Genomic DNA, 23,172 nt, shown 5'->3' on the forward strand with positions numbered 1-23,172 from the left:
ATATACTGGGAGAAATATACTTAAACAGTCATGGATCCCCAAACACAGCTGATTCTTACCTACCTGCAAGATGGAAAGGATTCTGACCAGGGAAAAACACTTATATAACTGTTGCTCGCTCGTATTAGCTTGGAAACCAGAGAGGGCCATTCTTAATTCTATTGCTTCCTTTTATGAAAATGAGAACTCAGATCTCAAGGCATCAGGGCTTGCCATCTAAGACCCACCTGCCAAGCACCCTCCCCACCCAACCCCCTAGACTTCTGAGAGCAGCATAATTTGTGAAACTGAATACAGACATCAAAATGCAGTTGGATTTGGGGGGTCTATAACCTAAGCCACGCGGGATCCATGTGTGGTGGATGAAAAACAATTTGAGTTAAAAGGGTATGTGTGTGCGGGGAGGGCAGTATGAATATTCTAAGAGTTTTAATAAAACCAGAGTTTCCATTTTTCCCCTGAAAGTCCTTTTTAAGGAAATAAAGAACTGAATACGATTCCTGTGGGGAAAGAGCACTCAGGGAAAGTTTTGATATATTCAGTACCATTAAATGGTCATTTATTCCTCTATAATATGAACTTTCTTCAGGAGAAACATGCAGGTACTTCACAAATTTAGCTTCCCCACTGTATGTTACAATGGAAGCATTTATAAATTGCTCATTTTGGATGATTCTAAGAGCCTGAATAAATCAGGGAAATCCATATTTTCTGCTTAGTAATTGGGCTGATGGGTAGAATAAAAACTGCTGCTCAGTAACCTGATGAATTCCAAGAGAAAACAAGATCACCTGGCAGCAACTTAGTGTGAACAACAGCAAGAAAAACAAAAAACGAAAAGGGCCAAACCAGCTCCAGCTGGTAGAACCCAGAGTGAATGTGTGAGCTCACAGCCCGGAGCTCCGCCCCAGAAAGTGTGTCCACGGTGCAGTCTCAGGAGAGTGGAATATTGCCTGATTCCCCCCACCCCAAGGGCACTTCATCCATTCCACCGGGGACAGAGAGGTGTCTACAGCCTGGTTCCTACCCTCTAGGGGCCGGCAGTCTGGGGAGGTAAACAGAAAGCAAACTGACAAACAGTCCAGCAGCATGAAGTGCTATTACGAATAGGACATGGGAGGCTGGGGAGAGATGTGCTCAAGCTCAGAGGACAGTAACTAGCTGGTCATTTATTCTTCACAGTACTGGACAACCTGGAAAGCTCACTGTCCTTGGGGTTATTTATAGTTTCTTGCAGAAAATTCTGCATATGGTGTAGCATGACTGTAATGGGGATGGATTCTGGGAGATGACTATCACTCATACTTGTTCTCTCTTTAAAGGAAGGGTAACAGGAAAGACCTGGGCAAATAAGAACCTGATCTGGGCTGAAAAGCTGGGTCCACAGGCGTTTGTACCAGCCTCTCCCACTTCTGTTTGCTTAAAGTGCACTTGACTGACCCCAGAGAATGTTTTGGTTTATTTTGTTTCCAATTTTCTTTTGATCCCATGAAGATAGGTGTAGGAGAATAACATCTCCCATTTCAGGGACAGGAACTCCATCAGCTAAGCCAGTTCTAACTCCCCACAAAGTTGGATAAAGAGGCCTAAACACAACTTCAGCATCCAGTATACCCAGTAAGGCACAAACACCCAGGAAATCAGAGGGGAAATCTTCAGTCTTTCAGAAACACAAGTGTGATGTGCCCTCCACCCTGCCCACTCCATTTCTAGGTTGGCAGGAGCTGGTGCAGAATAATTTTGCAACATAGAGAATTAAGAGAAGCTTAGTTTAGAAACTGGGAGCCAGGATGACCGTGAGCTCCCTGGCAGGGATGGGACAAAGAGGGGACGGGAAAGCAAGCTTGAGAGGGAAAGGGAAAAAAATATGGAAGGTGAGGGAGGAAACTGCCAAGACAAATCTGGGCTTTCCTGTGGTTCTGTCTTCTGTGACATGGGTCACAGAAGCCTGTCATAGACGTGTACTAATGTGTTTTCTAAAAAAACCTGCAGATGAATTACTTTCATATGGCAGGAAAGGTGGGTGTCCCATTTAATGACAAGATAATAACATTGCTCATAAAGCTGAAGACATTCCCATGTATCAGGCCTTATTTACACAAAGATATTGTTCAGTTCAACTTTTAAAAGCCCTTGGGGGACATAGATATTATTTCCATTTTACAGATGAGAAAACTGAGTCTCAAAGAGCTAATATAGCCAGAATTTCCCCCTCTGTCAGTCTTACCCCGAAGCCTGTGTTTCGTACAGCTGGGCTAGAAGAAAGCAGGGAGCAGCAGTGACTGGCGGCATCCCCGAGTGCCTCTGACTACATGACCCATAAATGAAATCCTGATGATGTTCAACTTGCAGTGTAACAGCAAAGAGCACCAACTTCTACAAGCGGCAACTCAGACAATCAGCACCACCAAAGAGGGCATCTGCATGGATTCAGACCCTGCCTTCCTGGTCGGTGGCTGCTGCCAGGTACACAGCGGCCTACCGGCGACGTTCCAGAAAGCAGAGCTGCCTCAGTTTGTAATCACCCTAACCGATGCTTGCTCTTACCTTTGCCATCAGTCAACATTAATCAAATTGAACATAAGTGAATCCTCTGTGAGATTCCTGCTCTTAACAGTGGGCTGTGTGGCAGAAGAGCACACAGATGGAGTTTCCTTTTTAAATGACATGTTTTGGCACCGGTCTCTGTCAAGAGTTTTCCCTTGTTTCCATCTGGCTTTAGTACTGGAACGCATACATGAGAGAATGGAAAAAGAAAACTCCGTTGGCGTGCTAAACCACTAGAAAAGCTCAAGTGGTTGACAGCATATCCTCTAAACCCTCAGAGATTAAAACACTTTGCTCAAGGAACGCGGCCACATTGTTTTTAAGGAAGGGGAGAGTTCTGTTTCTCAGACTGAGCCCTGTCCTGGAAAACAAATTAAAAAGTGTGCACATTTCGGAGGGCGATGGGCCCAGACGTCCAGATGTGCGTCCCCGCACCGTGGGCTCTCCAGCCACCGGGCCCTGCACCGTGCACTTACCCACCTGACACCTCCGCTACTTCGTCTGCAAAGCAGAAGCCACATCACAAGACTGCTGTGAGGATTACATGAGATAATACCTGCTAAGGGCTTAGTTACCCATTTTTGGAACATCCTATTCACAAGGCTTTAGGAGATACAAATATTATTACCACCAGTTTTCACAGGAAGAGCTCTAGAACCACCAAGGAGGTTCTAAAAAAATGTTCAGACATCCACTTTTTTTCTATTACATAACTGAACAAAACAAGTTCATACATGGCAGTGTTCCTGTCAGGAGCCTCTCAGAATTTCCCTCTCCGAATTTTCTCTGACAGTCAAACACACCCACTGTCATTCTGATATGCTTTCTTAACAGTCCAGTTATTGGGGTACAGGACCGTCACCATCAAGCCGAAACCAACCAAGGCTGTAGGAAGGCAGAGTAATACCAAGACATGATTATCACTAAAGTTGTGTAAGGAGGGGCAGAAAAGAGGTTTGGTTTGGGAAATTCTCATAAAATTCTTCTGTGGGAGGAGAGCACAGTGGCTAAGGGGATACAGATCCACAATCAAACTACCTGGGTTCAAATCCCTGTTTGGTAACTCATAAGCTGACGATCTTGGGCAAGATAATTTACTCCTATATGCTCAGTTTCCTCATCTACAAAATGAAGACAGTACTGTTATCTACCTCATAACACTGCTGTAAGGATTAAATGAGTTAATATATGTAAAGCAGAAGGAACCATGCATGATATCGGAACTCAATAAATACCATTACTACTACTACTATTATTACTATCACTAATTCGAAGGTGGGCTCGGTGCCAACCTGACTGTACTGCGCACTGAATCAAGTGATAAGTGCATGGCAGGATCTATGTGGCCAGAGGACATTCCAGAAAGCCCTCTCTCTACTTTTAACTCCACCTAACCAAGGATTATTGTTACAAATGTTTTCATCAAATATGTCTATGCACATACACAAAAGAGCCAAATTCTCCATTGAAAGTATAACAGGATACTGCATTTTATAAAATAAAAGAGGCATCTAGAAAGAATTATAATCAAGGTAGTAGAGATAACTTTTTATTGCATTGTCTTCTAGAGCGACTTAAAGTTTTATGGCTGGATTTATATGCCAAATCTCTCTAATAAAGAGAGAAGAGACTTACCCTGATGCATATTACAAATGCAGGAGAGTTTATTAGTCAATAACCTCACAAATGATAAGACACAGTGTAGGTCCAAACTGTTCAATGTCTTATCAGTTTTGAAGGGTTAGGGAGAATCTACCCCTTAAAACATGGCCCTCTCTATAGCACACCCCTTTCATGACCTAAGTCGGAAGAAACGAGGTGCTAGGGCAGTGCAACCAAGGCCAGTTGGGTAGTAAGGACTGGCTGGATTTCCCAGTCTGTCATTCCCAAAATGGTGAAGCTGGGATGTCATGACTTTTGATGAACACTGGTCCCTTCATCTGTGAAATGAAGAACATACCAACTAATACATAGGAATGCTGTGAGGATTAAGTGGAATTACAACAAATAATACAAACAAGACAAATGATTTTTATTTTTTTCTACATAATTTTCTGAAAGATTCATAGTTTCAATAATATTTACTACTTCTACAATAAAGAATAATAAATAGATATTATTATAGTTGCTTTGTATTTCTTCTTTCCCTGTGAATACATTTGTATACCTCTGAGTTTGGTGTGGATTTTTTCATTTTCCCGGATAAGAACTTTTTGGAAAGTCAATTTACCATTCCTAAATAAACCATTCCTATCAAGGTCAAATTTCATCTGTCTTCCCTTCTCTCTCTTCTAATATTTAGAGACCTTGTGATAAGATCCAGTCACAATTAGAAAGTGGATAAAAAGAATTTCTTTCTAGGGGCCCCTGGGTGAGGTTGGTTAAGCCTCAGACTCTTGATTTCGGCTCAGGTCATGATCTCAGGGTTGTGAGACTAAGCCTGCGTTGGGCTCTGTGCTCAGTGCGGTGTCTGCTTGAGATTCTCTCCCTCTCCCTCCATCCCTCCCACTGCTCGCTCACTCTCTCTCTCTTTCTAAATAAATAAGTCAATCTTAAAAAAAATTTTCTATGCCATATTGGTGACAATTAACTTTGCTTACCCCAATTCCAATAACAACCTATAAAGAATGCTCTCAAACCCTCATAAATGCTTTAAGTGTCCATTTGGATTATTGACAGTCTGAATTTCTCCCTACATGACATGTATGGAATAAGATCTGGCATAAAACTTCCAAGGAGTTCAAAATCCTCAGACTCAGAACCCAAAGGAAACTTTTGAACTTGTCAGTTGAATAAAGTGAAGCCCAGAAAAATTCAGAGCTCTGAGCATGGCCAGTCAACGCAAAAGAGACTAACAAGCGTGTTTTGGATAGAATGTAGTACCGAGAATGTACCGTTATGTCAAGCAGACCGAGAAGACTTCTCAATCTCAGCTTCAGTACCTTCAGCATAAAACTTTCCAAATACAGTACGTCTTACCACTACCCCTGGGGCTGCGGCAGTAGCACCTAGATCTGGATTTTGAAAAGTTCTCAAGGTGATTCTAAGAAACACCTAGGATTGGCAGCCACTGAGATAAAGAGCAGTATTGCCAGGTTCTAGGCTCCCATCCCACATCATTACCTTCCACTGGGGACCCATTTACATAAATTATTTCATCAAAGACCATTCAGAACTGTTTTTTAAATAAAAAATTTTGCTCTCTAAAAATCTGAAATCATTTCCAAAAGATTAAGATTTTGTTTCAATAAAATATGTAAAAGATGTATTAATCACAAAAATTAAAATTTTTTCATGCTTCTTTTTATGGGGACAATGAATAGAAGCCAAGGTAAGATTTTTATCCACTTATGAATGTGAAGGCTAGCATTAGGATCAGTAAAATAGATTTTAAGCATGAAATTATGGAATGTTCAGTAGATAACTGGCCTCTAATAATAAACTGCTTTTTAATTTCTTAGCATGTTTCCAGTTTAGTTTTATGGACCCAAATATCATGGAGGGGGCAACCAACTGTAGAAATTGTTGTGGGTGGGGCTCACTTTATACTTTGAATGAGTTAACAGTTCTAAATTTCAAAGTCTAGAGTATAATCAGGTATGTAGTAAGCCACAGATTTAAATAACATCTTCTATTTAAGCACAGTGGATAGTGTATCTGTACTTGGCAATGTGCCAGGTACTATAAGGTGTTTAGAAGGCATTGACGTTTAGATCCGATCGATGCAAATTCAGGTTTACATGATGCACACCTGCTTCTGTCTGAGGGCTCAAAAAGGCCACCTAGGACAACTTCTCATTTGTATAAAGGAGAGGGTTAGTTCTGTCCTCCTAACAGAGCAGGCTAGAGATAGGGTCAATAAACTCTTATAATCATCCAACTAGTGACTCTGTAAGAGGTTTTTTTTTTAATTGATTTTGTGGGATATATTTACATATAATAAAAGACACCCATTTTTAGCGTGCAGTTTGAAGAGCTGTGAAAAATGTATACACCCAAGTAACCACTGCCACGATCAACATATAGAACACTTACACCACTGCAAAAAATCCCCTCATACTTCTTTATAGTCAGTCCCCAACCCCAGCCCTGTCGACCACCAATGGGCTTTCTGTTACTACAGCTTAAATTCTGTCCATTCTAGAATTTCATATAAATAGAATTATACAGCATGTAGTCTTGTCTTCCTTTTGTTTTTAATACAACATAAGGCTTTTGAGTAATCCATGGGTTGCTGCATGCACTGGTAATTCATTCCTTAGGGAACATTTCGCTGCACAGACAGGATATAATTCATTTATTCATTCACATGTTGATGGACATCTGAGTTCTGATTACTGGTTATTATAAATAAGACTTATCAACCTCTGTGTACATGTCTTTATGTGGACATGTTTTTATTTCTCTTGGGTAAATACCTAGGAATAGAGTCTCTGAGTCAGAAGTACATGTTTTGAATTTACAAAGAACTGCCAAACGGTTGACCAAAGCAGTTATATCATTTTTACATTGCCACCAGCAAAGCGTGAGAGCGCAAATTGCTCCACATGCTTGCTAACACTTGGTATTGTCAGTCTTTTTAATGTTAGCCATTGCCAAAAAGAAAAAGTGGAAACTCCAGGCTTTAAGAATGCAAATAAACTGAAGCACGTCAGTACATAAGCGTCTGCACACCATTCAAGACGCCATTTGGGAAGTCCAGTGAGAAACATTAAAATTCTATCCTAGGGCTCCGTGAATGAACTGGAGAGATTATTTCTCTCCTTACACAATCACGGCTAAATAACCCAAGAAAGATCATCTTATTTCTCCTGCTCCAGCATCTTTTTGGATTCCTCCAGAGGATATGCAATTCACTCCAAAAATAATAACTCTTATGATCACAGGCCTCAACCTCACAGATTTTAAATTCTGCCAGATACTGGGTTGGGGGGAGGTGGTGGTGAAATTCACACACACAAAAATCAGTAAGACACCAGATATATAAAACACCCATGCTTACATGCGTATGTTGGCAAGCTTTGAAAGCTGGGATATTCTTTCCTTAAAACAATTTAACTCCTTCTGTTTGAAAAATGGTTAAATACTATTTGCAGACATTGCCCTAATTTGAGCAAATTTTGCCCATTCCAAATAGAGAGCTGGTTTGCATCAGGCAAACCGCAAGAGCAGAAGAGCCTGGCCTCCCAGAAAGCTTGGCGGTTCACACTAATAGCAGGAAGGACGCTCTCCTTCCAGGGCTCTGCTTCCACTTTGCGGCTGCCTATGCTAGTCAAGCTACAAAGAGGTCATCTTTAGACTGAGTAGGAGAAAAGGAGCAACTCAAAATCCTGCGTAGTCTTTTAATGAGGCTGCCCTTCCCTCTGCCAGCAATGTTCGCGGCTCATACACCATCTCTTTTCAGAACCAGGGAGGTTCTACTTTTCTCATAGCTCTGGCTTCTTCCAGCCAGACCAAATTCTACTCGCACATCTTTCCCATCACTGCATTTTTTCCTTTTTAGTCTTTTCACAGTTAATAATCATATTTATTTTAATGACTAGTTGATTAATGTCTACTGCTCCTTCCATCAAACAAAGTAAGCTTCATGGGTTTTTCTCCTAATTGTATGCTCTGTGCCTAGAGTGCTCAGCACGTAAAAAGTACTTAATAAGTATCTGAGTAATTAATTACTTGTTGATTAAAACATTACCTTATCAGAGATGTGACCAATATGCCTCAAAGCTTCACATAAGTTAGAAGATAAAGAAGGCTGCTCCCTCCTCAATGAGAAGAAAAATCAAACTGCAAAAAACTTGGGGGTCAAAGTTGGCCTGGCCTTCTGCCCCAACTTCCATTAAACCATCTGCTTAAATGTTAGATCTACTTTACCAACCTATCCTCTTGAAATTCAAATCCATGCAGAGGAGAAAGACTATCAGGACAAACTATTTTCCTCCATTAGAAGGGAATTCTGAAAAAGCAATTCTCATAGTTTCAAGCTTTAACCTAAAGTCTAAGTAATCGGCAAGGGAAATGCAGTTATTGGATGAGTCCAGGTCAGGATCTCCCATAGCAGGGGAAATGGCTCTGCTATTTCCCTGAGACAGGCAGGCAGAGTCCCTGTTTCACTCTTGCAGACTTCATGATCAGAAATAGGCTGACAGCAGCATATGCCTCACATGCAGATAGAACCGCAGTCTTTTCCAGTTAGAGGTACATACCAGGCAAAACTCTAGGGACTTCTAGACCATCCACCTTTTCTTTAACTACCCATCTTCAAGAAATCTCCATGAAAACACAGACCGAATAAAAATTAATAAAATGAGAATCACTATGGGTCCCTACTTAACTCATGTTTGGCTCAGCCCAAACATTTACTGTTAATGCATTCTATTCATTATTGGTGCAAGCAAAACTCTAGAATTGAAATTTAAGAATATCAAGATATTTTTAAGACCTGAATCTCATGAACAAAATACTAGGAAGGTAATCAGGAAAGGCTACTTCTTTCTTTCACTTAGTCATTAGATATTAACTGAGGCCCTATCATATGCCAAGCACTGCCCAGCGTGCTAAGGGAATGCAAATGTCTTCCAATTATAACCAAATTTTACTAATCTAAACCTTATTTGGAATTCAGAAAGAAAGACCAATATTTCAAGGTCAATTCTCTCACACTCATTTAAATAAAAGCTTTCTCCTAACCACTGAAAAGACATTCTTACCAAAAGGTTATCATTTTATTATAAACTAAAATACAGGGGCCCCTGGGTGACTCAGTCGGTTAAGCATCTGCCTTCAGCTCAGGTCATGATCCCAGGGTCCTGGGATTGAGTCCGGCATCGGGCTCCCTGCTCAGCGGGGAGTCTGCTTCTCCCTTTCCCTCTGCTGCTCCCCCTGCTTGTGTTCTCTCGCTTTTTCAAATAAATAAATAAAATCTTTAAAAAATATAAATAAAATAAACTAAGTTACAGTCTTACTATCTTTACATAGTCTTCTTTTCTTTAATCTTTACATATTCTTTCTGGAACAAACCTATCTATATACTGAAATGAATTCTGATAAATGATCAGAAGTTTATTTTTTTTAAAAAATCCAAAAATGGGTCCAAAAATAAAGTTTTATTCCCAAGCCACAAATGAAGGAAGTAAGAAAAGATGAATTAAGGTAAGCTTAATTCTTTCTTAATTTCTTTCATTGCCCAGTTAAGAGAACTATTATCAGATCCGTTACAAATGCCCCAGGTATTCAGATTAGCATCACCGCAACTCCATGGAAAACTTATCCAAATTTTATCTCAAAAACTTGGTATGAATCCACAGTAAATCCCACACATCTACAATCACAAGCAGAAAGACAAAAAATAATCCAACAAAATTCTAAGGTTAATAGAACAGATGCCTCTTCCTGACAAGGAATAGCTGTCAGGCAAAGCAATGATTTGGGAGCTGTGTCTACTTTCTCACATTCCATAGGTGTCGATATTTATCTTGGGACAAACTATTACTGATTACTGGCAACTGTTAAGAAAAAGAAAGCCAGTGAAACTCAGGTTTCTAGTAATGACAATTACCCAAAGACCAGGAATTATTCTAAGACAAAAAAATCCTAGAGGAGAACCCACTTTCCATCAATGTCTTCATGAAGGAAAAGTCTGGACGAACAAATCTGTCTGTCAAACCCTTAGCAGAAACACTCAATGAACTGGAAAATACATTTAAAATTGAACTTCATTAACCTTTCCCATACAAACCAAACTCAAAAGTAGAGGTGCCACTAGTAAATAAGAATCGGGAGAAGACAACAGAGAATAGGAAACAGGAGTGGGAGAGCGGATGTGTACAAAAGCTGGGTCTATGACCCTATTGGACCCCTGAGAATTAAATGTTTTAAAAATGAAGCTGCTTTAATATTATCAATGTCTGGTTTTCATTACCTGACAGGCAGATATATGTTAAATATTCTCCTTGACCCCCGGTTGCCAAGAAAGGAATCTTTTTCTTTGTCCTCCTCTTGACTTGGACAGCTCCCAGCATCCTTTCATCAAGAGGTGCAAAAATTTCCTTGCTGATGGCAGACTTGGCACTCATTGTAGAATAACTGAGGAGGGCACACAGCGAGTTTTCTAAAGAAGAAAAGGAAAAGGCAAGTTGAATTGACAATATGGTCAATAGGCTCCTAACAGAGTAAGTGGCAAGATGATTTGCAGGTGAAGTAATTTTCAATTTGTTGTTTAAACTCGCTCCCTTGCTTGAAATGCACTGCAGAATCATTAAAAGCAAGGACTTCCCATTTGTATTAACTGTGAAAAATACAAACAAGAAGGGAATAATGATGTACTCACTGAAAATGTCAAATGCAACGAGAAATAAACAGCACGAAATGTTACCTAGAAAGTTCATCAATCTCTACCCCAGTTGCACCTAAAGGTAACTGGTGAGCAGTACCCACCCCCATTCCTATTCCGTAAGAAACATGGTTTCACATTCCCCGTTGATCAGTCTTTCCACTACCCAACAATCCTTAAAGTCACGAAGTTCTTTATGCTCCTTCAAAATCTCCTTTAACTTTAACATAAATCCATTTCCCTAATTCTATTCACAGTGGAAATAATTATATCATCTTCTACATAATAACCCTACATGCAACAGAAGACCATTAATTTAATCACCCGTTAGCTGCTTTGGATCACGCTAAATAATTAATCCTTATTTATCAGCCTCTTTCAGTGGGTCCTATTTTCCAGAGCTCTTCTGCATATAGTTGCCATGCTCTGGACCCTTGACAAATTCTCCACATTTTTCTTTAGCCAGAGTGGACACAGAATTCTAAAAAAAATATCTGACTAATGCTAAGTATTTTGGAAATGTTACCCAGCAGTTCCCACATGTTATGCTCCTGTGGGTAACTGGCAATGTCTGCCCAATAATTAAGAAGATAAAGCAGTATGTTGCTGACTCACAATGAGTCCCTCCTCTCCCTGCTACCAAACTCACATATATACAGTCCCCACTTTATATTTAGTTTTCCAGAAGTTATACCTCCCTAATGGTCTTAATTCTGCTTATTTGTGTCTATTATATTCAAGATCAGTCTGAATTTTAACCCTTTCATCCAAAAACCTCAACAGCAACTCGAGTAAAACTTTTCTATTCCATCATCCTGATCACGGTCTGTGTCTTAATCGGTAACCAACATTTGTTTAACAAATCAGAACTAGAGGTGCAGACAGAGCCTGTGGGTTGGCCATGTGGGTCGTACCAAGTATTCAGAGAGCCTGCAAATGGATCAACAGCACAGCTAGATATGGAAACAGCAGCTCAAAGAGTTGGCCAGCCTGCTGTAAAATTGAGCCAATTGGCAAACACCTACTATGTGCCATTTCTAGGCTCAGTATTAGAGATATGAGAAATACTTAGGACGTGGTCCCTGTTCTCCAGGAGTTGACTGCTGACTACATCAAAGGTTTTGCTTTATGAGGGAAAACCTGGGATCATTTTTCCCAATGCAAGATTCACAAATGATATCAAGATAGCTATCTATCAGCAACTTTGTCGTAAGAAAGAGATGTATTTTAAAAGAGCATTCCTCTGGCTTAAAAAAAAAATTTTTTTTTCTCCTAGTTTCAATTGTAACAGAACAGGTTTTCTTAGTGGCACCAAGAATAAAGAATACAAAGTGTTGCTTTTTATTATATCCACCAATAACTCCACTACATATTACAGAATTCTATACCCAGATCTATTTGTGCTCTGATCATGACATTTTATCATTACTACCAGGTTCTTCATCCTGGCTGAGAACATTATGACAACAGTGTAGGGGGACTGGCTTTCAGTGTGCTGACAACTGATACCCTGCGATTTCCCAGAAGTTAGCAAAGAGAATTCCCCCCACCACGATTTACGTGGTGACTTTCCTAGGTAGGGTGTTATAATTTACAGGGACATTTTTAAAAAGAGAGAGAAACAAGGCCTCTCACTTCTCACCCTTTGGGGACATGTGAGAAAGAAAGCCAGCGGGAGGACAGCAGCTTCCAACATTCTATAAGCAACAGAGAAAACATGTCCTATCCCCAAACTCACCAGGCATTCTCTGACTGGTGCCTTTCCAACTGGGTATGGCTTTTGCTTTCCTATCCTGGATTCACATTTTTCTAAAATTATGGTTAAAAGAAATAAAAAGCTATCATTTGATTGTGATTGTGTAAAATTTGCCAGAAAAAAAAAGGAGCATGCATGTTTTACCAAATTCTTAGAAAATTCTGTTCTTCTTTAGAGAAACTGTTAAGAAACGGAAATGACCTTTTACTATTTTTGTTTTTAAGATTTACTTATTTATTTTAGAGAGAGAGTATGAGCACATGCATGTGTGTGACCGCATGGGGAGAGGGGCAGAGAGAGGAGGAGAGAGAATCTCAAGTAGATTCTGCAGTGAGAGTGGAGTCTGACATGGGGCTCAATCTCAGGTCCCTGAGATCACAACCTGAGCCAAAACCGAGAGTTGGATGCCTAACCGACTGTGCCACTCAGGTTCCCCCCACCCTTTTTAATATACTGGTATTTAGTAGCCAAGCACAATAACAAACAAGGCATGACAAAAAACAGGAAAGATAAAACCAGTAACTTCACTGAGCACAGGTTTTGGAATCAAAACAAACCCGGGTTCAAGTTGCAGCAACAATACCGAAGACCTACATATGACTGGGTAAATCTCTTAAAATTCCAGACCCTTAGTTTACTAACTGCAACTGGGAGAGATCTTCACCCACCTCATGGAACTACTGAAAGAATTAAATGGAACAGTATATGCAAATCTCTTATTCTGGTGCATGAATCATAATAAACTCTTAAAAATGGAAAATTTTAATTAATTCTCCTACTATAGTATGAAAAATAAAAGACCCTCTGAGCTTGTAGAAACTGAGTAAATGTAGCCACCCATACCAGAAGGGATTTGTCTAAAGAGAAACTCAACTTTACCAAAGCTTTTTCCTCATTCATGGTATGAAACTCTCTAAATATGGATACACAGTCTATTTTATGAAAGGCTCTGTATTGTTTTCAGGATGAGGAATTTATAGACTTCACCCTCAGGAAACTCACTAGTAGGAGATTACTAGATGCATTCTATGGGAAACTGTCAAGTTTTTGTCCAGAACAATGATATTAGCAGCCCTAAGTGATTGCATGCATGTGTGTATGTTTTTAATACCATCCTGGGAATGGGAATGTACAGTGGAATTTGTGTTTTAAACAATTCTCTAACTGGTTCTCATGCAGCCACCCTGACACCTAATTTAAAGCCAACACCCTAATGAGGAACTATGGGATGGAAAGGAATGTATTCTTCGGAAAAAATACAGGAAAGAGATGTACAGGATCTTCTCTTTTGATTCAATCAAGCAGATTTATCAGGTCTTACCTCTTGTTGGTAAATCAATGTTCAGCCCAAGGCTGGGACCCCACTATAAGAAAACAAGATGAATATGGCATCAGTGGTATGCCAATGACCACAGATACCCTAATCTACATTGTGCTGAAGGTAGCAGGACATGCCACCCCAAAATATGCCACTTCAGTATTTTGATTATTTTGAACTGAAGGCATTTGAAAAACAGCAAATGCGAGCAGAGGCTTTGTCTGAACTCCCCTCATCTGCCTGAAGATAGATCCTCTAAAAGGAACTCAGTAAGTCCCCAATCCAAGAGTTTCATCAACCAGAGAAGATGGACACTTGTCACAGGAGAGGAGACTAGAAGAGGATACCACACCCAGGACAGACTTTCTAACAAACTATCATATTCTCCATGTGTTCTTCTAAGGGTGCCCTCAATGTTTCCTAAAAATCATTTACTCTCCCCTAAGAGGCCTACATCCTGCTCCCCTTTCCCTATTGGGAGCGTATTTAATCCTGAATTCCAAGGATTTTCAGAGAGTTGCTCATTTTTCCCTGGGTATCTCCCATGCATCTATAAGGTATATGTGCTAATAAACTTCTCTTTTTCTCTTATTACTCTGTCTTTTATTATAGGGGTCTCAGCTAAGAACTCAGAAGGGTAGAAGGAAAATTAGTTTTCCTCCCCTACAACACCATGGAAGTTTTTTCTCTTCCTGGTCTACAGCTTCTATAGGCTATAATTACAAAGCTTTTCCATCCAAAAAACCAACCTACAGTATGATTTGCAAGTCAAAGCAGCTGGCTGCCTTAAGTGGTAATTGTAGAAACTAATCTCAGTTTAATCTTTCCCAGGGCTTTTCTATCTATCTTCTTGCTGTAAGCCACCTAATCCATATCCACTTTTGTTAGTACGTGGCTACTGTAGTGGGGGCCCTCCACCCTCACAAGTAACCAGGAAATGAGATTAACCTTCAGAGAAGGAGCTGTAAACTCCTATGACCTCAGGATTCAGCAGATGAAGTACGTAAGTAAAGGGTACAGATGGAAGATGTTCTGCACTCCAACACTAACATCTTTGGTTTCCAGGAGTGGAACAGACACTTGTCCTCTGTGGTCAGGAGATAAGAGTGCTAGGGACTCCAGCAAGTAAAAACTGCAGATGCCCTTAGTCACAGGCGCCCTTTGCAGCTATCATGCAGACTGGGGGTGTAGCCCACAGGCTTCAAATATTTCTCACCTGAGAAGCAAGAGCCCCTTCAGTGAAATACAGTCATCTATTTAGCTTAATATTATCAAGGCAAACTGATTCCTCTAACCTCAGGAATGTCCCTGTCTGGGCGCCATGTTTAGCATGCAATCTTCTGATCACATTTTTGGCACTGGATGTGCCGATACAAGTATTCTGGACTGGACAGCAGTTATGTTCCCATTGCCAATGAGTAACTGGAATCCCTGGTTTTAGACACACCTTCTTTAACCAGTGAATATGACTTGACCCTGAGGTGGATGCACTCAAAGCAAGCTGACATCACGTTTCAGGATTCTTCCAAGTTAAGAGTGAAAGTGATGTCAGCCTGGGAGACTCTGGGGAAGAATCAGCTGGTTTTCTCTAGTGCATAGGAACTCTGGTGAGGTGACCTCAAATAACTTAGAAATGAGAGAACTAAGGTTATCCTCTAAGGAGTTCTCTGCACTGCCACTTTGTGTTTGAAATGCTACACACCCAACTTCAATCTGATGACACTAATCATGCAGCCCCTCCCACTGCCTTCCTGGCTTTAAATCCATTTACCTAGCTGCCAATGGAGCATTTCACTGAGAGTTAACCCGGACTCTGCATTTTCCTTCAAACCCTCCAACCCCACCCCCACCCCTCCATAATAAGTAACCAATCACCAAGTCCTGCGGATTTGATGTAATCCACGTAAACTGGACTCCACCAGTTCCCTCTCACGCTTGCATCCTCTGGTTAGGATTCTCATCATCACTAGCCTGAATGATTCTGATGCCTCCTAAAATAGCCCCAGCACTGCTCCCATCTTGCTCACAAACGTCCCTTGACACTGCCCAGTATAATATTCTAAAGGGTAAATAAGATTCACGCTTAACTGTATTTGTTTCTTCTCTATGCCTCAGGTCTTGACAGAGAAACACAATTACCCTGACAAGAAATGGGTCAACGTTATAAGCACTGAAACCAAAGTAGAGAAATGTTAAATTGCTTTCCATCAACTCCACACAGTATATAAACACTAAATGTTACAAGTCAGATATTATTAAGCAATCATTAAACCTAAAAATGTTCATTTTGCTCCAAAATCCAAACGCTTCGCCTGGTAGTTAGAAAACATGCAATGTGTTATGCAGTGAAAATCTATTTTCTATGGTTTCATATATTAAGGCCAAATAAGATAATTGGAGGTCAAGTTAGCTCCTTTATAAAAGTTTACTCAGATGAGAGTTACTGATTCTAAATACGCAAAATTTCTACTTAGACAACTTCACTCCTTGATAAGATAGTTCTCAAGATGAAAATCTCAGCTGCTCTAAGGCATGCAAACATGCAGAAAATTTAAATAAGTTAGACAAAAATTTCAGTCCACCAGCCAATTTTCCATGTAGTTCAATTACTACTCTAAAAATTTGTATTAGTGGAATCTAAAGAGGGAGTCTGATATACCACTAAAATAGACAGATAACTTTAATCTGGTGATAACATTCAAAGTGGGAAATTGCAATCACCCTAAGTCCATCACTCTTCATTCTTCCTTCCACACGGTCTGTGGAACAGGCCGTGTGGAAGGAAACCATATGGGAATGGCAGACCAAGAACCGATGTCTTATGAAGTCTTACAAAGATCAGAACTAAATCAGTAAGTCATACCAATAGACAAAACAAAACAAAACAAAAAAACCCCAAACAAACAAACAACAACAAAAAATTCCAAAAACCCCACAGAAACAAAAAAATAAAAAATATAAAAACCTCTAAAAGTATCCTGGAAGGAGCCGGAAACTTCCAAACAGGAAAATAAAAATGATATGAATAAAAGTTAAAAATATTCTCTATTCTGCTAGAAAAATACTTGTAGATAGACATAGAAATACCATAAAGGACAAATTCTGAATAAGAATGGTACATCAACATCATCTGAAGTGCCCAGGACCTGCTCACAGAGGGATCTAGGGGGCAAGGGCCTGGACTTGTTTTCTTAATGATCTCCTTGTTTATTCTGCCATATAACTAGTTCAGAACCACTGTCTTTGGGGTTTTCCCTCTGTATTTAATGAATTATTTATAAAATAAGACTCCATAGACATTTTTTGAGAGTACATGGCAGATACTCTAAAGCCCTAGTAATGAGTCACTGAGGTTTGTACAGATTGCATGATTTACAAAACACTTCCATGCTCAATTCCAAGTGTGGAATCAAGATAGCCACTAAATGTATCTCCCAAAGTTTGCTTTAAGATTGTAAATTAGGATTTTTAGGCATGTGTTTTTATGAATGGTAACCTATGCTATTTTTAACCCACCCCTATCGGTCCAGGGATTATGAGGAAGTTATAATTTTTCTCACAGAAATTAATATTTGAGTTAGAACTCCTTGAACCAGCAACTCTACTACAAGGGAAAATGATGTGAGCGTGTTTGCCTGTGTGTATTATAAATGTATGCTTACCTCAGATTCATTTTTAAGAGCAAAACATTATAAATAATGTAATTATCCATCAATAGCCAATCTTCACTGGTTAAAGACAGTATAGCCCACTACCTAATAGAATTTTACGTAGTCTTCAACATTCATGGCATAGATCTGAGAAAAATGACCATAACATGAGTGAAAACAAGTTATAAAACAGAAAATGAGTTCATGAATTATAGGCGTGTATTTATATGTATAAAGAAATGTCTAGAAAAAAGCTTGCCAAAATGTTAATATGAATACCTCTAAGATTTTGAAACAAGAAAATAGGTCAAAAATTGATTCTGCAGGGCAATATTCTTATTCCACCATAATCTGACTAGAGCGTTCCTTTAAACATTTTGTTTTTGAGATACACGTTTTCTCCTCAAATTGGAAGACATATCAAAATATATATTACTGAGATCTAATTATTGGTCTGACTTTCTTCTCAGCTCCAGTCCAGACATGGTGCTTGGAATCCCAAAGGTGAGACTGGGTAAATTCCCACTTCCAAAGAGCTGTGAGGAAAAGGAGCAAATGCTGTGAATGGTGACAAGGCCCGGGAAGCATTTTGTGAGAAGAAAATGGCCCCTTTCCTCTGAGCCAGTGCAGCTCAATGCCAGGGCCCATGGTCTAGGTGAACAGAATACCAGCCACACGTCAGCTTGCACTTTCTCCCTTGCACACACATCTTTGGAGCAATGCAAAAACAGCACAACCACATACAGCAGCCTCAGTCATGGCTTACTTATATTTTTTAAGGGTAGGAAACCTTTAAAAACCCTAAAATTCAGTTTAACTCCTTAAGAAAAGGAAAGAGGGAGCTTTTTTCCCATCAGGCTACCAAATACTATGAGACTTGGTTGACTTTCTTTTCCTGTATATACTAACCCTTCTTGTGTAGGAGACATCATGTTCACAGGATCCTCCAAAGCCAGTGACTCATGTCTGCTTCAGTTATAAATCTAGACTATTTTCATCTCCTCTTTCTGTGTTTATATGTTCGGTAAGCACATTATTCTTGCTGGTTTAATATTCAAAGAACAAACTCTGTTCTACACCCAGACCCCAAGACCTGTGTTTACACAAGTTTGTTTATATTGTGGGTGGACTTGTTAACCTTTTTGTCAATCATTATATCCCAACTTGAACAAATAATAAAGCCAAAACCACCACCACCACCACCACCACTGCCAGAAACATGCCATTGGGAGGATTTTTCAAGGTGATGTGAAGAGTTTACGAGTATCACCCACTCTGAGGGATTCAGTCTATATTAGAACCACAACATTCACAAGTTTAAATTCCAAGGGCTAGCTTAAATTGGTTCTTCAGTCCCTACATACCAACGCTACAGTAACAGGTAGAAATAAAGCACCAGGGAAGGGCGGGCTGGGGTGCACTCACTGGATTATGATAGGACTGTCAATCCACAATGTGAGCAGGCCTTAAAAATGAATTTAATCATATCAAAGAAAGAACACAGGGTTGTGAGAGAAAACAAACAAAAGGAGCTCAAATTGTCGGCATGTCTCAATTTTTGAGCCCTCATCCCCATGGTGTCCAACAGCTAGTTGGCAAGCTAAGAAAACAATATACTGGCCTGGAGAGCACTGTTTATAGCAGACCACACTGGCAATTGACAAATCTATTCCAACCAAACAGGGACAAAGCCACATGAGGATAGACAACGTGAAAATAAACATTTTAATTATGTGCTATGTTTTGCACTGTTTGCTAAATCAGTATGTTTCTTTTACTTGCACTGAAGATAGAAGAGCCAGGCAAACTCTAAGCCCATCCATGAAAGAAAGTGGAAGATATTAAAAGGGACAGCAGGCCCCAAACAGAGTCACTTGTGCTAAACCCCCACTTCAGCAAACCAAGACTTAATATCTAACCTAACTGCTGTCTTGGCCCCCCAGGAAGGTAACGTTAACCAGTCAACCAGGAATTACTTGGTCAGCATCCCTGGCCCTTACAATCCCCTCAGGGGGACGATCTGCCTGAAAGAATGCAGTCTTTGCTAATGATTTCCTCTTTTAGCCCTCTTTCTGCCTTTAAAAGCCTTTTCCCTTTGATAGCGTGGTGGAGCCACTTTCTTTTTTTTATATATATAATTTATTTATTTGGGAGAGAGAGAGACAGAGAGAGGACCTGAGCCAAAACCAAGAGTTGGCCACTCAACTAACTGAGCCACCCAGGCACGCCGGTGGAGCTACTTTCTATTGCTAGATGGGATGCTGCCCAACTCATGATCCCTGAATCAAGCCAACTGGATCTTTAAATTCACACAGCTGAAATTCTGTCATTTAACGATGCCTTAGGTAGTAGTTCAGGTGCTTTCCTCTTACAGGAGGGGCTTGATTCACACAGAAGTTTATACAGAAGCTATGGATTAAGAAAAAAAAAAAAAAGACTAAACAGATCAACCATTGAAAACAAAGAAACAAATGAGTAAACTCTCCAGGAAACACAAGATGAGACTTTACTATCAGACATTTGTTGACTCAAATTATAAATTCTCTTGATTCAGCTACTTCTATTTTAGAACAGACCTGGCGTAAAACACTAAACAGATAACAAGCCTTTTAAAAAGACCCTCCATTTTTTAAGTGACCTATAAAAACCTAAAAAATAGTTGAAACAAGTTTACATATTTTCTACAAATCAGAGGAAAGCTTCTCAAAATACTCTAAATCTAACATCTAAAACAGTTATTTCCTACTTGAATCCGTAATTTGAAGAAAATCATCACTTTAGAATTTGAGTGTCCACAAGCTTTCTGTAATTGATATTTTATTGGTGTTACACTCTGACATGAAGTCCTTCACAGTAACGGGGGACAGAAGAAATGGAGCACATCCATACCCACTGTACACATTTTTATCAGGTCAACTTAAAAGGTAAGGCACTCTGTCCTTCAATGTCTCAATTTCACATAGAAGATTTTCAAGAAGGTCATCAAACTCTTCCAGCTTATGAAGATCTGCCAAGGACTGTAATTTTAACTTTAATTGGTCTCCCCAATGGTCCACTTCATGACTGTGTGCGTGTGCAGTGTAATGTGACCGGTGCTGGAAAGATTCCCACGGAACCTCCAAAATCTTTCCCCATCAGCTGCCTCCAAGTCTGACATGAGATACAAATACTTAGATATGGGACTTTGGTATTTGAAAATCCTCACTGATGTGTTTGTACTGGGGCTGAGGGGAAGATTCCATTTTACGAAAGAGGAAACTAAGGCTCAGAGTCGTTACGCAAGTTGCTCTAATTCACATGGCTTTCAAAGGGCAGAGCAGGGACTTGAACCTAAGAAGCTGATTCCAGGAGTCTTTGGAATATCTCATTGAAGAAATGAGAAGGGTCGGGAAAAGTGAGGCAGAAATGCATTCCAGGTAAATCAAAACAAATTCATCACCTTCACAGTTTTACCTCTGATCAGCCCTGCTTTCTGGTGGACAAAATACTGTTATTATATCTCTGCCCAGCCCCTACAAAGATAATGAATCAGGCTATAGTTTGAAGTCATTCTTTCTGGATATCTGTTCATCTTAGTTATGCATCTCATGCTGTGTAGTTGGCAGAGAGGATCACGTAGTCTAGTTAGAATAGAGCTTGTTTTGATTCCACAAGTAAAAACCTGGGGAGTTGGTAATACGGCGGCAGGGAGGATACAATAGGTCTGTCTCCGTAAACAGGACAATGCCCACCAAAGTCTCATCACAGCTGCTCACTCCCCTCCTTCGGAGACCAGCACTGTACAACAGGAGTACTGGGAGGGTCTTGGATGGCTGCCACAAGGGAGTTTTATGAACCTTGTAGGCTATTTCCCAAACCGGAAAAGGTTTAAATATGAAAGGCACTTATTTCAAAGGTTGCTGCTGGTTCTCAAGGGAAACTCCTCTTTCCACTTCCTTTGCTGTATTACCCCCCTCTGGCATCTCAGAAGCACAACTGGGACCCTTCTTGTTGCCTCCTTCCTCATACTCTCTCTGTGCCTTCTATCTTTTGTGGCCAGTGCTTCTAGAAACCAGAGTTGCTTCCCTAGCAGCAATGCCCTGGCCCTCACAAAATTAAAAGGCTGGCAAGGGAAATTCCATCCACTTGACTAGACTGAGAAGGATCTCAGCAAGACCTTCCAGATGAGCCAACCAACAACCATTCCTTGACACCTTTCTGGGCCCCACCCACCAGCAGCTTCTACTTCAGTTGAAAGGCATGGCAAGCTAGTATGCTGGCATTCTTATGCTGAAAAAATTTCCTAGCTGAGGTAATCTTAGTGATGGTCTAGCACACCAGTTCTCTCCCTTAAATCATAAGAAGGCTGAAGTCCAGAGGGAAATTTCCAAATCACAGCAAGGCCACGACTAGGGCTGGCCATTGCTCTCCACTCAGCTGCAATGCTCTTTCAAGCAGTTATTAGAGCCATCCCAAGTTTGTGGAAGGAGAGAGCACACGGAATGCCAGGAGGGAGGTGGAGAGAGAGAGAAAACCTGATTTATCGCAGTGAGGATTCTTCTCAGATTCATTCTTTTTCTTATGAATTGGCAAGAAATTAAGTATTGGACTAGAATACCTCTACCCATTGATTTCAAAACCTCAACTTCTGGCTATCACCTTTTATTCTCTTGACTTTTCACAGTTTATGCTTTTTCATTTGGTTGTCAAGGCCAAAAGCAATGATGGCCAGCCCAAGTAGAACAGCTCGAGACAGTCCAAGAAGCACAGAATAGTTTTGGCCAAGTGCCAAGCTATAGGGCTCTGTGCTGACCCCAACTAACAGGAGCCCCTCCTCCAGTCTCAGTGCTCGGAGCCACTGGAAGGAGAACCCGCCCTGGGCAAAGTCACATGTCCATTATCAGCCTAGGAATTAATGCTCTGGTTTTGGTGGTCTCCTGAAAGCACATGCTAACCATGCCAAGAGCCTGGATCAACTGCTGTTAAGAGTTTCTTAGTACCTATTCCAGGCCCTGGGAAACAACAGAATGGGAAAATAGGAATCTGTCAAGCCCAGTTCTGGTCTTTGGAACTGCACCCTTCAGCCACAGTACAAAAACACCACCAGGTGCCTGCAATCTGTAATCAGTGCTCTATTAAAATGCTCTCAGAAATGCCAGAATTATCCTGATTTCCACATGCAGCTGCACAAGGTCCTGTTGGGTAACTGAAGAGTCTTTACAGGTTCACTTGAGACTTCCTGGAAGCGATAACATAGATCCCCTTGGTGAGGATCCGGCACCCAATCAATGGTGAAACCTCATGTGGGAGGAACGGGTAGGTAGGCAGGTATCCTGCTCTGTATATGGGGATGCCACAGGACAGCCTGCAAATCCAGGTCAGACTCAAGGTCCATATGTAAATGCAGGCTCTGCCCCATTCAATCAGCTCTTCTGTGATTCAATGTCAACTTTTTTTAATCAGCATGTGCCAAAAATAAGTAACTTCTGACCTAACTAGTTGTGCCGTGTTTGACAGGGAAGAAAAATCTATCAGTTGAATATGACTCTAATACTAACTCAGGTTAACACTAGTACAAGTTTATGGTGTCACA

General features: G+C 40.4%; 1 protein-coding gene across 6 annotated transcripts in view; it reads right to left on the reverse strand.

The window, feature by feature from the left end:
- STXBP6 (syntaxin binding protein 6) overlaps positions 1–23,172 on the reverse strand; it is a 240,307-nt gene that overhangs the window by 156,492 nt on the left and 60,643 nt on the right. For 5 of the 6 annotated variants that reach the window (XM_025870223.2, XM_073895005.1, XM_073895006.1 and 2 more), the window contains one exon: positions 10,466–10,654. The exons of the other annotated variant lie outside the window; for it this stretch is intronic. In XM_025870223.2, coding sequence (XP_025726008.1) covers positions 10,466–10,619 — 154 coding nt within the window. In that variant the 5' untranslated portion in view covers positions 10,620–10,654. Of the gene's footprint in view, positions 1–10,465; positions 10,655–23,172 lie in introns of those variants that run through there. 6 annotated transcript variants of the gene reach the window in all.

Source organism: Callorhinus ursinus, unplaced genomic scaffold (assembly GCF_003265705.2).
Source record: "Callorhinus ursinus isolate GAN/ISIS: 27379988/994484 unplaced genomic scaffold, GSC_fseal_2.0 scaffold8, whole genome shotgun sequence".
NCBI classification, from domain to species: Eukaryota; Metazoa; Chordata; class Mammalia; order Carnivora; family Otariidae; genus Callorhinus; species Callorhinus ursinus.